The sequence below is a fragment of the Mytilus galloprovincialis genome, chromosome 2, assembly GCF_965363235.1.
Source record: "Mytilus galloprovincialis chromosome 2, xbMytGall1.hap1.1, whole genome shotgun sequence".
NCBI classification, from domain to species: domain Eukaryota; kingdom Metazoa; phylum Mollusca; class Bivalvia; order Mytilida; family Mytilidae; genus Mytilus; species Mytilus galloprovincialis.
Window position 1 is genome coordinate 79,979,686 of NC_134839.1, and position 18,241 is coordinate 79,997,926.

At 31.9% G+C, this 18,241-nt stretch overlaps 1 protein-coding gene across 1 annotated transcript; it reads right to left on the reverse strand.

Annotated features, from left to right (window-relative positions):
• Positions 1-708: 708 nt before the first annotated feature.
• Positions 709-11,311, reverse strand: LOC143064516 (uncharacterized). The gene is made up of 10 exons (XM_076237386.1): positions 11,221-11,311; positions 9,978-10,024; positions 8,924-9,039; positions 6,920-7,084; positions 6,501-6,547; positions 3,929-4,040; positions 3,122-3,289; positions 2,355-2,389; positions 1,859-1,913; positions 709-773 (listed from the first exon to the last, which is right to left on the reverse strand). Exons 1-9 carry the CDS (start codon positions 11,221-11,223, stop codon positions 1,875-1,877), a joined length of 732 nt encoding a protein of 243 aa, XP_076093501.1. The 5' UTR covers positions 11,224-11,311; the 3' UTR covers positions 709-773; positions 1,859-1,874.
• Positions 11,312-18,241: the final 6,930 nt, after the last annotated feature.

An 18,241-nucleotide genomic window follows, 5' to 3' on the forward strand; every position in this document is an offset into this window, starting at 1 on the left:
GACACTTTTTGTTTGTACAGTGCTGTCTTTAATGAAAGATGTTTGTTGTTATTTTCCGATTTACATGTTGTAACGATCATTATTTTATTCGTCTGTGCGTTTCTCTGTGTGTTTTTGTATTTGTTTTTCATGTATTCCTGTCACACAGTGTTGTCATTTTAGGGGTATTTTTGACATTGCCATATAAGCGGGATATTTGGCTAGCCATAAAACCAGGATCAACCCATTAAATTGTATCGAGTCAGGAATTTGGCAGTTGTTATCAAATAGATCTTTTCTATTTATGTTGGCGTTTGTTTTTGTTGCACTTCGGTGTTTCTTTTATTCCATTCTTTTCCTTTGATAGTTGATGTGTTTCCATCAGTTTTAGTTTGTAAACCGGATATGTTTTCTCTCAATCGATTTCTGACTTTTGAACAGAGGTATACTCCTGTTGCATTTATTTAACGTTTTATTTGCCATGAAACCGGGTTTTACATGGTTAACGTTTTAGTAGTCATGATGCTCGCCAATAAAATGTTTTTGATTGCCCAAAGATACCTTTTACTTTACAAGCTACCGAGCTTGTTGTCAAGTAAATGGTTAAAAACCATTACACATTTCATTTGGACTATACATTAAAAAAAATATATAATCCTGGTACTTTTGATAACTATTACTTCTAAGCAGAATAATGTGCCCTGTTAATAGACTGATACAGAAGTTACGTTTATATGTTTGCAATTTTATTTTGTTGTTGGTGAAAAATTCTTCTGGACTGCAACAACATCAACCTGTAAAAAGAAACATATAATAAAAATAAAACCATCTTATTATGATATTTTTATTATGATTCAACTCATACAAAAAAAAATTAAACAAAATAATAGAATAGTAGAATTCATTAAAACCATTAATTATTGCTTCACTCTTTCAATACATCATCAAACCAGTATTGGTTTTGCATATGTCACATGTTACGCATCTTGTAATATGTATTGATTTTTCATCAATTAATCATTATGTATGTACATCGTATATGTATGTTTTTCAAACTTGATACGACATGTAAATCATCAAAATCAATTCAGATCATAGTATGTGTAAATAAATTTCTAGCAAATAGAGAGAAATTTGTAATGTTTAATTTTTTACAGGAATTCAGAGAATTAATAATCAACTAGTAGGCAACCAAAAATAGAACGTATTGCATGTATCAGAAGAGAATTAATGCTTTTAGTGATAAGTTACTACGATTCCTGTCTCTTGTATAACATTAAAATATCATAATGAAAGATTTTGTGTCATGTAATTTAAAAGTACATTGTATAATCAAAACTATTTAAAAAATGATATGCTACCGAGCTTGTTGTCAAGTAAATGGTTAAAAACCATTACACATTTCATTTGGACTATACATTAAAAAAAAATTATGCGATTAGAAGGTAAACTAAATTACGTTATTTAAACAAAAATATTGAAAGATTACTATTATTAACAGAATATTGAAAATAAAAAGGGCGTCACTGTACGTTTCTTTCTTCTATAACAAAAATAGGAGAAACAAAATCCTGTAGATTGCTGTATAAATTAAACCATTTCTGAGTTACCGTCCCTTAAAAAGCCTAATAAAACAACTGTGTTCGTTAAATACTATAGTAATTATAAGATAAAATCACATAAACTTGGTTCATTTAAATGTATACCCCTATTCCCCATTCCAAGTGTATAACTGCATTGATTGCATTATTATCTTGACCTATTGTGTTTTGCTATTTTACATATCGAAGAAGACTGAGGACTCCCATACTACCTCGACTCAAAACATTACATATATTTTTTGCAACTGTAATAAGAAAAGACCAGTTCCATTAGATACCTGGATTGTTGTCATTTCATTGGTGAAGATTAACTGGTGGAAGAAGTAGGGACATCTGAAATACACATAACAACCAAGATTTACAAATACGTATACAATTCGCGACTTTCAAATTCTCAGTGTTGAATGTATGTCAGGATAAGTTTGAGGTTTAAAAACATTGTTAATGAAAAAACTAAGCGATGGGAAACAAAATAACAAGACGAATTATAATGTGGTTAACTCATTGTTGAAAATCGTTTTGAAAAATCGCTTTTATTTCTACACTTAAATGAATCTAAACTAGTTCAACATATTTCTGAAAATAAAAGTAACTATCTTTGCTATTTCATTTGAGTAAGAAAATTGGTCGCAACAACAATGTATATCCTTGAAGTCAATTAGGATTGAAACCCTGAGTGAATTCATACAACTGTTGGTAGTTCTACAACTTTATTAGCACGCAACATATAGTGTCAATACTTTGAACTGCTGTTGTAATAAAACTATAACTTACCTTAACTGTTTCGATAATATCAAGGTGGCTATCATCTACAAAGAAAATACATTTTTTGGTAATTTTTATTATAATGTTTCAAATATTTATTATCTATTGAAATATATTGTGTCTGTATAGATTTTTTCTCATGCTGCAGCATTTCAGTTTAAAGTTCTTTTTTTTAAAGTGGGTTTTTGAATATTACGCAAAAATTAAGTGCTCAATTCGAGAATCCTTGAGCAAATTTCTTTTCATAAACCATTCATAAATATTGTTCCTATAATTCATCTATAATATCTTCTCGTCCCTATTCAAATCGGTTAAGATTGCTATAATGCTCAGGTATTTAAATAGGTAGGTTGAAAAGTTTACTTCATGGCACGTTACCAAATGTCAGTCTTAGTAGTATTGACCTCACCTAACTGTTAGTTCTATAAATGGCCAATGTACCTATATCAGTACTAAAGTGTTGCCTAGTATGGTGTTTTAAAAGGGAATTATATTTATCATATGGTTTAATTTGGTCTTGTATAATGACATATTGAATTGAGAGAGGGTACAAACATCATGCATCTGTTGAATGGACCAAGGCCTTGAATATGTATGGTTAACTATTTGTTTGTTTTACAGAAATAAAAGAGTGAAAGCTGTAAAAAATGAAGTGCTCTCGTCCCAACATTTCCATTTTATTGTCGATGTTGACCGGTGAATAACTCATTATATACTCACGGTTAGTGTCGTAAACATTAAACCATTGACCGGTGAATAACTCATTATATACTCACGGTTAGTGTCGTAAACATTAAACCAATGGCTCATGTCTGAACTGGATAAAAATCCGTCGTGATTGTTGTCTAGTTTATCGAATAGAATGTCAGAGTCTTTTACAGTATCGGCAAACCCATTTGCCTTCCAAGCCGTCTCGATTTCAGATTTACTCACTTTACCATCATCTGAAATAAGTGAAATACAAGTTAAGGTTGAATATGATTGAGTTCCGTAGTTTAAAACTTAATACAACTTAATACAATTAAATTATGGCCTAGGGTATCACCAGCCTTCGGTGTTAACTTGAATATCAATTATATGGTAATTTTTAGAAATTTATTGTTTACAAAAGTATAGATTATTCGAAAAACGAAGGATTTTTGGATCCCAGGCATAGATAACCTTAGGTGTAGGTTCCACAATTTTATGGAATTTTTGGTCATTGTGGTCTTCAACTTTGTACTTATTTTGTTTTCTAACTATTTTGATCTGCGCGTCACCGATTAGTCTTATGTAGACGAAACGCGCGTCTGACGTATTATAAGCCTGGTACTTTTGATAACTACTTATGATTAAAAGTTCATTCTTAGTAAGATGAATTACTTATATGATCTAAAAAAATATGTCTAATTTATATTGTTTTGTTTCCTGCATTGCATTTCTTATCGCTGTGTGGGTATATGAAGCAATAATTTAAATCAAAGCACAAAGTAGGTTAATGAGTAATAAAATAAACAATAAGTCTACTAGAATTATATTTTAAATGAAAACTTCATTGCACACATTTCCATTAATGGACACATTCATTAAGGCATACAACTTACGATCTGCATCGAATGATATGAAGAAGTTATTGTATTCTGTCTTATTGAGAAGGTTGTTTTTATTCAAGTCAGACCTCACAAATAACACTGTGAATGGTGTTTCTCTTATTATCTGAAAAATTTTGCATCACAGGGCAATACAATAAAAATGCAATAAATTGTATAAGAAAAATTGTTTCTTGTACAAAACTAAAACTGTGTTGTCGATTGATTAAATTTTATCTGTGAAAGATGGAGACCAATCTACATTAACAGGCCAACAAGATTACACTGAGTTCAACTTTGCTCGAGGAAATTCCTCCTTGTTTCTTATAAAAATGTATTTACATTCAAAATCAAGTAAATCCTTTGATGGAACTAGTTGAAAGCATTTGAACTTCGACCTAATAACAAAATGTTTATGTTTATTATACTGAAATAGCCTTTCAATAGCCTTTCAATACTGTCATTGTCATAATGATTGTTTGGACTAGAATTATGAAAATCATTGTTTGAAGGTCAAGATTACATATTCGTTACAAAAGTGCGTCACAGTTTGTGGTGTCCTATGCTGTCTGTCGTTGACGGAAGACATTCGTTGTTGTTCTGCGGTTTGCATATTGTGTTATTTGTATGTGTGTTTCTCTGTGATAAGTGTTCTTGTGTGTGTGTGTGCTGTATTTCTATCATGTAGTGTTAGCGATATTTTTTAACAAAGTCATATAAGCGGGAGGTTTTGCTAGCCATTAAACCAGATTCAACCCACCATTTGATTTCAAAATGTCTATACCAAGTCAGAAATATTGCAGTTGTTATCATATAGTTTTTATGTATGTTGGCGTTTGTATTTACGTTTGTCGACACAACATGCAAACCGCAGAACAACAACGAACATCTTTCATCAACGACAGACAACATAGGACTCACAAATAGTGACGCACTTTTGTAACGAATATGTCGTTCCTTTGTTTTCCACTTATAGTTGATGTGTTTCGCTCGGTTATAGTTTGTAACCCGGATTCGTTTCTCTCAATCGATGAATTATTCAAAAAGCGGTATAAACTATTCAAACTATTTTAGGTCATTTTTTAGTAGCAATAAACAAAAAAACTATGTCAATTGGACATGCTTTGATACTATATCTGCTCTTGAATTTTTACTAGATAACATTTTTGTTCGCTTTGGAGATTCCGTATGTCGTCAGGTTATCGGAATTCCAATGGGGACTAACTGTGCACCACTTATTGCGGACCTGTTTTTGTATTGCTATGAGTTACAATTTATGACAAAAATCAGCAAAGACCCATCGAAACAACATCTGATACACAAATTTAATAATACTTTTTATCCTGTTGAACTTACTTTAAATAAAGCTAATACTAACAATGACCACTGCCCTTTCCTCGATCTTGATAATATATCATTAACGGAAAGCTTAATACTAAAATTTATGATAAAAGAGATGATTTCTCATTTCCTATCGTTAATTATCCATTTTTAGATGGTGACGTTCCCTTGTCACCATCTTACGGAGTTTATATATCTCAACTTGTACGATTCGCTCTTGTATGTAACAATGTCTTAGATTTTAACGAGAGAAATTGATGTATTACTGAAAAATTATTATACCAGGGTTTTCGATATCACAAACTAGTCAAAACATTTACTAAATTTTATCATCGGTATAAGGACATCATTCGTAAATATAGCTCAACATGCAGACTTCTTATACGTTCAGGTATTTCACATCCAATATTTTATGGAAATATTCTTTATAAAGCACAAAAATGTCAGTATTCACCTCCGAAGCTAACAAAACCTTTAAATAGACTTATTAAGAAGGGATATAGTTATGATACTGTTGTCAGGTCATTAAAGATTGCATATATTGGCGTTAATATTGATTCACTTATAGGGTCTTTGCATCGGAACTAAACACATTTATTCTTAATAAACCAGTTGTTGGCATGACACAGGTTATGTTCTTCTCATATATGTTATGATGGTAAGATACTAAACCCCTCACGAGGAGGATTGTGCCTGATATTCATATGATGAAGACATAATTTTTCAATCCGTTTAATTGAGATCCGGAGCTGGCATGTCAGTTAACTGCTAGTAGTCTGATGTTATTTATGTATTATTGTCATTTTCTTTGGTTACATCTTCTGACATCAGACTCTGACTTCTCTTGAACTGAATTTTAATGTGCGTATTGTTTTGCGTTTACTTTTCTGCATTGGCTAGAGGTATAGGGGGAGGGTTGAGATCTCACAAACATGTTTAACCCCGCCGCATTTTTGCGCCTGTTCCAAGTCAGGAGCCTCTGGCCTTTCTTAGTCTTGTATCATTTTAACTTTTAGTTTCTTGTGTACAATTTGGAGTTTAGTATGGTGTTCATTATCACTGAACCAGTATATATTTGTTTAGGGGCCAGCTGAAGGACGCCTCCGGGTGCGAGAATTTCTCGTTGCATTGAAGACCTGTTGGTGACTTTCTGCTGTTGTCTGCTCTATGGACGGGTTGTTGTCTCTTTGGCACATTCCCCATTTCCATTCTCAATTTTATACTACTGTTAGCTTTATTTACTTACACCCATCCATTTTTCACCAAATTCTTTTGCAGTCACATTACCATTACCTATAAAAATCAAGATTCTGATAGTGAAAAAATTTTAATATCTCCTTCAAATAAGCTTTTACAAACTTTTGTAGACAGACAAAGAAACGTTTTTCATATCTATGAATATCTGTAAAGTTGAGCCAAAACAATGTGTTTTACATGTGTAACCTGATATACGTTGAAAGCTGGTTACAATTGATATATTTTAAGTTTGGTCGACAATTCACAAGCACCACAACTATATTCTGTGTACTTGTTGTGTACACATTACATTTTCATATACTTTAAAATTTCATTTAAATTAACTATTTCATGTCATGACTACATAATAACTGGTATCATATTTCGTAAAAGGAATTTTGATAAAGGAGCTATAGACTCTAATTTTACCATCAAGATCAAAAACATGGTGCAGTGGTGCTAGATCTTTAGAGTTTATAATTCCATCGTCATTGAGATCTGCCAAATAGAAATATGCTTCCGAATGCTCTTTTGACTGGTGTGTCAGTAACTGCCAAAAACTCACAAACTCCTGCTTTGTCACTGTGCCATCGTCTGCAAAAGAGAAAGAGAGTAGATCACTAAGAGGTAATCAAGAATAGTAAGTCGAATCAAATATGCAACATTATGGCCAAACAAAAAAACTATTCATTCTATATTTTACTTTGAAATTTGTTATTTCATTTTAATTACTTATTATTTCTTACTTCATTCTAAAATGTATTTTTTTTATCCTGACAAGATTATCAAATTAAAACTTTTCTTACGATACAATGATTTGTTTGTTGATCATTTCAATTTTGTGTCAAAAATTTAATGTACTACGTACTGTATGCATGTACATATTGCTATAACATCTATCTAGCAATTTGTATACTGTATTCAATGCATCTTTTGTTTCCATGCAAATAAGTAGATGATTTAATTTCGATTTCGTCTAGAAATATAATGTATAAAAAAATTTCTAAAGCACCTTTTATACAACAGCAGTTTACCAAAGTCCGAATGTCATAAATCGATCAAAAAGACAAATCAAGGTGTATCAAACAAGAATGGAATCGCATAGCAAACACTGATGCATCGACAGGGTAATCAGACGTGCGTTTTTCAATGCACATGTGAAGGGTGATCGACACCAAGCGAAGAAAATTTGACAAGTGCTGTCTAAAACTTGAAATGAAAACAATAATTTAAAAAAAAAAGAACTCCGAGGAAAATTCAAAACAAAACCATTTTGAATTTGCAAAATCAAACGCTCAAACACATAAAACAAATGGATAACAGCGGTCATATTCCTGACTTGGTACAGGCATTTCTGATGTAAAAATTGGTAAATTAATCTAGTTTTATAGCTAGCTAAACCTCTCACGTGTATGAAAGTCGCATACAATTCCAGTATACTCACATTAAAAGGGGCGAAAGATAGCAGAGGGATAGTCAAACTCGTAGATAGAAAATAAACTGACAACGCCATGGCTAAAAATAAAAAGACAAACAAACAAATAATAGTACAGACGACAAAACATAGAAACTGAAGACTAAGCAACACGAACCCCACCAAAATTGAGGATGATATCAGGTGCTCCGGAAGGGTAAGAAGATCCTGCTTCACATGTGGTACCCGTTGTGATGTTTATGTTGTTACAAAACCGGTAAAAAGTCTAATTCGGTAGGTCAGAATCGTGAAAAAGGAATGGTATTGTAGTTACGACATAAGGAACATATCCGATATCATCTGTGAAACTGTTATTCCATAACGGTTAACCAACTCGCGATGGCGTCCGTAAAATTTAGGAAGGGATGATTTCAACTTCACCATTTGTAATTCTTTGTTCAATAACTTCCTTGTGAGCAGCAATCATCTACCAAGGAAATATTGATAGGAAATACAAGCCCGGGACTATCGTATCAATCACTGTGTTAATAAAACAAACAGTCATGATAGATAAAAGGAGTGCAGCAGTTAACATTGTTTTATAATCTTGCGCACTATACAAACAAACAAAAATGTAAACAAAACAAAAACAAACAGGCATATACATTTTTTTAAATAAATAGGGCCGTTAGTTTTCTCGTTTGAATTGTTTTACATTGTCATTTCGGGGCCTTTTATAGCTGACTATGCGGTATGGGCTTTGCTCATTGCTGAAGACTGTACGGTGACCTATAGTTGTTAATTTTTGTGTCATTTTGGTTTCTTGTGGAGAGTTGTCTCGTTGGCAATCATACCACATCTTCTTTTTTATATATAGACAAAAACACTCGTCACCAGAGATTGGTGTACGATCTGACCAAAAGTAGTGTAGGTAGGCTGTTTGTAAAATAGGCATTGAGTCACAACTTTTACGGGGCAATCCTCCTTTTACATGACGTGAATTATTCTAAAACACCTACGATTGACATCGAATCCTTGGTAAACACCATCTAATTCTGGTATGGTTATAATACCGTTGGCATCTCTGTCTGCTTTTAAGTACAGTACATTGATTACGCCGTATAAATCTAAGACGCTGCAAACAAATATTAAAAAATGTTGAAAAGTAATGATTAAATAAGTATATTTTATATTTTGCTAAGATACCGTTCTCTTTTTTTTAGCGACAAAATATTATTCGAATATAAAAAGAAATTAGAAACAGCCCTGCCATTTGCATTCGCCCCCTTGCTAGTTAACCTATCAATGAAGAGTTTCATGGACATTTATTTTCAGTAAAAATGTACTCAACCTCCAGTTTTTCAATGCTACTGATGTTTTGTATTTTTTCGTTTTATTCATTCTTTTAACTTATTTTGATCGAGTATACTACTATTTTGAAGTCATACTTTCAAATAAAACTTTTTTTGGAGGGTGTCTGTCATCCTTTTCTGTCTTTTTTTGTATATTCTTTGACACAGATGATCCACAAGAGTCAACTTTAGATGATCAATATCAAAGCTTAATGTACATGAATTGCTGCTTGATTGTTGGTCTTTAAAGCGGAAATGCATGTTAAAGATTATTCATCCTCTCTTCTGTTCTGATACAACTCAACTTATTATTTGTATATGAGACATGGATAGTATTAATCTAAAGCACGTTTACATAGACTTTCCTCGGAATGTAACAAAATCGAGGAATTATTCTTCTGTCGTCTTCCCCTACTCTAATTCACCTACAATTTAACTGTATACAGTGAACTTATAGCCCCATTCTCGTCAGAAATTTGACAATCTCACATCGCAAATGCATAAGGATCATCCCGGATAATTTAACAAGTAAAAGAAAGTGGAAAGAAGGTAGTAGATCTTGATAGAAAAAATATAATACACCAATGTATTTAACTATTGGATATTAGATTAAATGTTATGTATTAGTAAAGAATGTGATAAACGTGTACAGGGGATATATATGATGCATCGGTGCAATAGTTTCCTTGTCATTATAATATCCAGAAAAGTCGTAACTTACCTAGAGGCGCATGCAATTGCAAAGAAACACACCAACACCAGAGATTTCTGGAAAAAATCGATTGCATTATCACTTCTTCAAATAAAATAAAAGACAGAAGAGATCAAAATCCGAATCATAAAACTTAGACAAGACCTTTTTTCTAAATTGTGTTTAATAGGTTAGGTCAAAAAGAAAACCCGATTATCTTTTTATCGTTCTATTACTGGTCGTTTCTTTCTCCCTAAGACAGTTTTACGCTTGACGAAAGCAAGCTTGATAACGTCTCCTCTCGCATTGTGACGTCGCTGATAACTTCTCCTCTCACATTGTGACGTCGCTGATAATGCCTGGTCTCGTTTTGAAGTCTTGATACGAAAATTACGGAGCAACAGAGCAGGGTGATATAGGCAGAGGGAAGGACGATAATACGAATTGTCAATTTGAAGTTGTGAACAAACAAATAGGTGTAACACTGCTTTTTATGACGTGAATTATACGCGTCTTATATCTATCGCTAGGTCGCTGACATAACTTTTTGACTGATGGTCTTTGAGGTTATATCTACCCAGAATACAGTGCTTTGGTTTTAGTAAGATTCGGATATCACATTTTGATACTATTTATTCTGTATACACTATGTCATGTCCTTCCGGTTAAACTTGGTTTATATTGACTTTCTAAACATTTGATTTTGAAGGAGTCTGGTGAAGCTTATTTTTCCCTTAAATGGTATTATCCTATTGCAATATAATTTAAATAACACATTTAACAATTAATTAAATGTTAAACACATGTTAAAGTTAAGAAATTCTGGCTCCTGTGTGTTTGACCTTTAAAAACCGATATGGCGGCTTTTTGTCAGAAAGTTTTACTCTACCTTTTTTTATATTAATTTATTGTGGAATATATGACGGAATTTTTTTGAAAGTGAACTGAAAGAAAAACTACTTTAATCAACTTTTTTTTATGAAAACCACAGATTCAATGGAACTTTTAAGGCTTTATAAATGTTAAGTATTTTTTGTGGTTTTGTTTTCTTCTTTAATGCAGTTTATAACCATGCTAGATATCAGTGTGAACTAGAATAGATCTTCCGTTATTCTAAACGAAGTTACATAGAATTTTAAAGTTTAAAGAAAAAATATATATTGCATTATGTAAATAGATAATCTGCATCAAGTGTCTGGAAAAGTGCAGTAAAGATTTATTTTTAAAGCCAAGTAATATTCAGACCTGCGCTATAGATCTTATAAAATCTTACCATATTGCTGCGTTTAGATATTCAGGAAAATGATTGTAAGATAACGTCATATAAAGACAAAGGTCATAGTCAACAGTACCTTATCTTACTTTATTCAAATGATAATCTTTGTATTTACGTCGAAGAAATTAGCATATGTTACATAATGTGTAACTACGTTTGGACACATTTTATCTCAATCTATGTCTTTAGTACTTCGCCACTGACATGAAAACATGGATGCTGTGATAATAAAGTTAGCTGATAAAAAAGTGTTAATATTATTTGAAATTAATGAATATATTTCTCTCTTGCAAAACTCTGATTCCTTGCCCGGTTTTGGCTATAACAATTTGTCTATTTTTGTTAATATGCTCTTATTTCTTTAATACGTTTTGTTTTTTCAAATATTTTTTTGCTCGAGCACGACGGAAAAGACAATTATAGTCGGATACGTATCTGTTGCAGTAAGGTTGGTATCGTTTATATTATCATTTATAGTTGTCTTGTTCAAATAAACTTTGGTTGGGATATATTCTGATATACATTACTTTTTTATCGAATGCATGGCTGTCTATAATATGTGAAGAACTGGCTTTTAAGTATATTTTTTACCATGTAAATATAGAAATATTTGTTTTTGTTGCCATATATATACTTCCTCCTTTATTATTAAAATCAATCACTTTGTTTTTGGTACATTTTATATATACCAAATCGGACTTTGTTTTAGGTGTATGTTTATTTTAGTTATACCAAATCGGACTAAGAACATAAGGGTTGTTTCAAATACATGTGTCTGATTTTAGATAATCTTATTTAAACTAAAAAGTGTGTCGACAGTCTAAAAGTTTTAGGTTTTTAACCTCAAGAGATATTTTTGTAACTGCTAAAGTGTCAATAGTCGCTAAATTAACACAGATTTACGTAAAGTTTTACGAAAATATCGGTCAGTAAACAACGACTTTAATTGACAATCGCTATGTGCGTTCCTTCCCAAACTAAGGAGCCTGTAAAGAGCAAAATAAAACAAAATACATAACTCAATGGACAATTCTAAACCGAAAGTTCCTAACCAAATGCCAAAATCAAAAGCTCAAACACATTAAACGGATGGATAACAACTATCATATTTCTGACTTGGTACAGGCATTTTCTGCATTTTCTTATGTACAAAATGATGGATTAAACCTGGTTTTAAAGCTAGCAAAACCTCTCACTTGAATGACAGTCGCAAACACTTCAATTAAAGTGTCAACGATGTATAAACAAACCAACCATTAAAGGTAAAATGTCTAAAAATAGATTTCAACAGTCAACATTGTGTTATAATCTATATAACTTCATACAAAAGCAAATAACTACACCAACAAGCAATATTTCAACAAAGACAAATAAAAAGGCAAATTAATAAAACACATCAGCAAAAACAAAAATAGAAAAGATAAATGAATCAAAGCAAAACAACACAAAGACGGAATGTACATGTACCGAAATACTTTAAATGATATTTCTAAAGATCCTCTTTCACAGCGGACACATTTTTTCCAATCTTCGAACATGCAGATGAGCCAGCAATGTACCTTTTTTGTACGGAATTTTGTGTGAATTAAGGTATCAAAAACAAACAAGGTAAGTTCTCCGATATCATGTAAGTCGGTGGCTGTTTGTGGGTTCCAGTCTGATATTATTGTTTTAAAGCAAATATCAGACCCTTTGCTTTTTTCCGATTGCTTTCACATTTGTTCATGTCGCGGTCCTTTATAGCTTATTATACGGTTTGGGATTACCTTATTGGTAAGGGCCTATGGTAACTTATGGTTTCTTACATCCACGCCTTACATAGGTCTCACGTGTAAAGAAGTCGCTTACATGTATTTGATACTTTTTAAAATTTAATCATCAATAATCATTCAAATAAGCCAAACCCTGAACATTGTCTGGGGAGTCCTTATAAATGGTCCGAGTTTACATTATGGACGGTCCGAGTTGACTTTAGAAGATGACCCGAATGATCTCTGCACCGTGATATTCCATATTTGTCAAACTACCACATCCACTTATAAATTTAAATTTTCGTTGGTTAAACTGTCACCATCACTAATCGATGTGTCTCTGTCTGAACACAAGACAGAAATGTTTTACTTTGATCATCACCAATTAGTTCACCGATGTGATGTGTCTCTTAATGAACTGAAAAAGACATGTTTTTTGTGGTGTTTTTTTTTTATTATTATAAAGGCACCCGAATACTTAGAGTAGTCAGTAACCAGTTAACTTTATATTTTGAATACATTTATTTTCGTGGATATCAATTTTCGTGCATTGCTGAAAACTTGTATATTCGTGGATACATGTATTTGATTTCATGGTTTTGTCAAACTCTGTATACATTTGTACAAAGCCTATTTAATATATGCTATTCGTTGAACATTTGAATTTGTTGTTCACCTGAACCCACGAAACCCACGAAAATTGGTATCCAATGAATGAATCCTCAGTAGTGTGTGTCACATTCCCTATTTCGACATATTTTACTGAGTCTGAATATTTTTTTTTATTAAAATTCTTACGACAACATTTTTGTGTATGGAATGAGTCGCTTATTCTCATGATAACTTTACCCTGTATGTGCAGCCGACCTTTCTTCATTAAGAGTTCATGTGATTCTCAATGGGTTTGTTCTCTTAATTTGAATCTTTTAAGTGTACTTCATTAATGCATTTTGAACGAATAACTACTGTTGCATTTATCAACTCTTATTTACAGACATATATAATATCGATATAATACATTTATTTCCCGAGCCTGATGATAAAATTTGTTCACTCAAGAATATAAAGACATTTTCGAGAGTGAGCAAATCTTCATATCTTCCGAGGCCAAGGAAAACTATTGTTTTATTTTATTGCCTATGCTTTGTACATTACCTGAACATAAAATATTAGTTTGCATCCATTTTTTTATCTGCTTGTTTTTATACGAATTTATTTTTTGCGAAGCATTCCTTTACTCTTTTTTAAATCAGGATGTTAAATTGAAAAAAAGCTTTTAAATATGGTGAAATGCCAGTGGAACATTGTTTTCAACACCTGTGCATTGTCAGATACTATTTTCCTCTTTTTGTGGGGGAAATTTGGATTTTATATATATTTTTTTTAATATATATTTTGCTTTTTTTAGTCCTATAATTTTTATTTTTCATTTTGGAATTTTTGTTATTTTCTTTGCATTTTTGATTTAATTTAATTATTTTTATGATCTGCAATATTTACATCTTTTAAATTTCTGCCAAAATTTCATTTATCCCCAGGTACACAAGGGTTGAGAGTTATTTACACTCGGGCATTTAACTAATCAGATTTTGGTATTTGCTGCATAAGAATAAAATAACCAACATTTATTAATGTATATTTGATATTATTTGTGTCTGTCATCTGTAATTAAAATTTAGTACGCCAGACGCGCGTTTCGTCTACATAAGACTCAACAGTGACGCTCATATCGAAATAGTTATAAAGCCAAACAAGTACAAAGTTGAAGAGCATTGAAGAGGATCCAAAATTCCACAAATTTAAGTCAAATATAGCTAAGGTAATCTCTGCCTGGTATAAGTTTCGAAGTCACCAAAAATACTTGAAACGAAAACGTAGAAATTGTGATAAGCGGAATGTGTTTTCTTTCTGAAATGGAACATGATTTTTCATTCGTTGACATTTCTTAAATTAACACCTTCGCCACAGCATTGACAGATTCCCAGTATGCTTTACATGTAAATAGGAGTTGAGAGAAGTGACGATCCCTATTGTCTGAATTATATTTACACCTGCCTCCTGGTATTTCCATTTCTGTGACTGGATTTTGATCGTAAGTAGCTAGTTATAGTTTGTTTATAGTAAGTAATTGACTAAATCTTGTTTTACAGAATCGTGATCTAATCAAAACTGTACATAGTTTTTCTTGATTCTTTTTTATGTTCCTCGTTGATCCTTTTGTTATTCAACTTTTCTAGATTAAAAGGAGAGAGTTGAGAATAATAATTTTCGTTCCACAGCACGAACATATTAAGTAAAATAGAATAAGTAATTTTCTCCTGTAAACTTATAAATAACATCATTATAGAGTAGCTCGCAGCTACACATAGCTTGATTTTCACGTTAGAAATTTAGTCACATGTTATTTACATAAAGTGTATGTTGCAAGATGATATTTATCTTTGATAATAATAATTGTCATTAAAATAATCTGAATATCTATTGTTCATTAAACGTGAAACAAACATCAGAACCAGAGAATGCTTCGCTTTTCCTCCATCGTACCATTATTTGAAATATATTTCTAAAAAATGTTACCGAGACCTCTAAGGTCTCTTAAATTAATTCCTAATGCTTATCCTTGACTTGTATTGAATCAAGACTTTAAATTCATAATGGCTACTACACAACTAAGCACACAGTATTTAGAAGGAAAGGTGAAGAATTATTGAAGTCTAAGAAGGACTTTTACTTTGTGAACATCTACGATTATAATCCGACTCAGTGTTTCAGCTCCGTATTTAGCAAGGTACATTTATATTTCATTAACGAGTGATTGCACTAGAAATGAATCTTGAACATTCAAATAATCAATCGGTTAATTATCATTGTAATTTATTTTTTTCTTAACATAATTTTCACCGTGGACCTGGATCAACTGTCTTTTTAAACATCAGTGCCTTTGAATGATACCGAATTCATAAACATGTACCATTTTCTGACTATTTCCATGCAATTGTTGTTGCAATGATCCTTTTTTCTGATTTTTTTTCAACATTTCGGTGATATCTTTATAAGTTTTACTGTTTTTGTTACTTTAATTACTTATTGTAAGTAACGCAGAAAAAATATAAAAAAAAACATTTAGACGTATGTACACAATTGTCAAAAATATTAATAATAACTTGGCATTATTGATTTACTATAATCAAAAATGTATTTTCCAATCTGTAAATTAAGTACTATAAGTTCAGCAGACATAGTATATCCTTGTCGCAAATAATGTCATAGACAGAATGTGAAAAATAAGTGTCAACCATTTGTGACGCAAATTAAAAGGTGTGAAGATGCCAAGAGGCAACACAACAACACCATGGAGAAAGAAAAAAATTAATAACAGACAACCGACAGCTTATAAAACAACGTATAAATATTCAATCATTATTTATTTCCGTGTACATCATTAAAAAAACGCGGTTGTTCGTATCGTATTCGTATGCTGTATTGTGATGATATTTAAATGTTATCTTTTAATATTCTATAATTAGTTGAGTGACGTTTTTGAGTTATTTCATGTATTCTTTTACATTTATTTAAGGCTTAACAAAGAAGGATGAACAACACTATCATAGGTAAATAAGATATTTTATTTAAAGGGAACTCTTGGTTTAATAGCTTCCTTGTGAGCAGCAACCCTCTATCAAGAAAATCATGATAGGAAATACAAGCACGAGAATATCGTATCAATTGGGAGATATATACCCCGTATGCAGGTGCTGCTGGAATGTTGCTACTTAGAAATGGAAAGTTCACAATTGCAAAGCTGAAATCATCTCTTTTGTCATAAAGTTTTGTTTTCAACCGACCCTCATTGTCAATTTCTAGATGTAAGTCAAGATATGAGGCTGACTTAACTGTATCTATAGTATCCTTTATCTCTAGTTTGATTGGATAGACGCGTTCCACATAGTCACCAAATTTTGAATTATTTAGTGAAAGAACATCATCTATATAGCGGAAAGTAGAGTTAAAGGATATCGCTAACTTCTTATCTTTCTTCCTAAGAAGTTCCTGCATGAAGTCAGCCTCATAATAATAAAGAAACAAGTCGGTAAGTAGAGGGGCACAATTTGTTACTTTGGTAAATGTATGTGATTATTATGCCATTGTGGCGAACAATCGGGTTTTATCTTATGAGGCTGTCCGTTTGTCCTTCTCTACGTCCGTCCTCAGAGGGGACATGGTTTATCTTGCTGTCATCTTTATATTGTTTTATAAATGATCATCTTTATTAATTTAAAGTATGTTTCAATGTCCAAATTTTAGACAATTTATGATTTTGATGTCTACAGGTATATGACAACACCTATTGAAAAGTCTGAATGTAGTCTGAACAGTTTTAAATCGACTGCAAACGAACTGTCTGAATAGTACTTAATTTACCACAGAGGGTAAGTCTGAAAATTTACTGAATGACTGTAAAGGACTTCAAAACTTATTGTTAATTCATTTTAGACCTGTTCAGATCAACCAGTAGTTACAACTCATTGATAAACTGTTTTGCTACTATCATACAGAAAATATTTACAACATTAAAATATTGCATTCTTGAGAATCCTTACAGATTATGCGTTTTAAAAATTCGAAAAAAAAGGTTATTTGAAGAGTAAAATTGAAATTTATGTTATGCACTTCATCTTCAGATACCAAGCCTGTTTGCCTTAACGGAAAATATCATTATTCAGTTGAATTTAGTTGTTATGGTGTCAAGGTATGACAGATCTGTTTACTTTTTATATAAAAAGTCAATGTTGAGGAGTTTTAATGCTGGATTCGCCTACCTCAGCCTAAGGCCACCAATGGGTCTTCAACGCAGATGAAAATATCACACAAAATGGCGTAATGCTTCGGTCCTCTAAACAATAATGTATCCTAGTTTGACTATCCCTCTGGTATCTTTCGTCCCTCTCTTAGCGAAATGGACGCCTCAATAATTTCCAAAACATACAATTTAACTAAAACTTAGAAACAAAACACACAAGACTAAAAAGGCTAGAGGTTCCTGACTTAGGACATGCACAAAAATGTATATTTTAATCAAAACTTGTTAGATCTCAACCTTTCCTTATGCCTCTGAGACAATGAGGAATAAGAAAAAACACATACACACATACATACAGCAAATCGCGACTGAAACTCGGTTTGAAAGAAGTTCGCGTACGATGTTAGAACCAGGAACAGAAGAACTAAGAAGATCACAATGATAAAGATAGATTAGCAAATGACTA

What these genes read in the sequence shown, in the direction of transcription:
- LOC143064516 (XM_076237386.1), bottom strand. An exon ending in GCAATTGCATGCGCCTCTAG is followed by an intron (nt 9,040 to 9,977) that starts GTAAGTTACGAC and finishes ATTTGTTTGCAG; the next exon opens with CGTCTTAGATTTATACGGCG. An exon ending in TAATGTTTACGACACTAACC is followed by an intron (nt 2,390 to 3,121) that starts GTGAGTATATAA and finishes TTTTCTTTGTAG; the next exon opens with ATGATAGCCACCTTGATATT.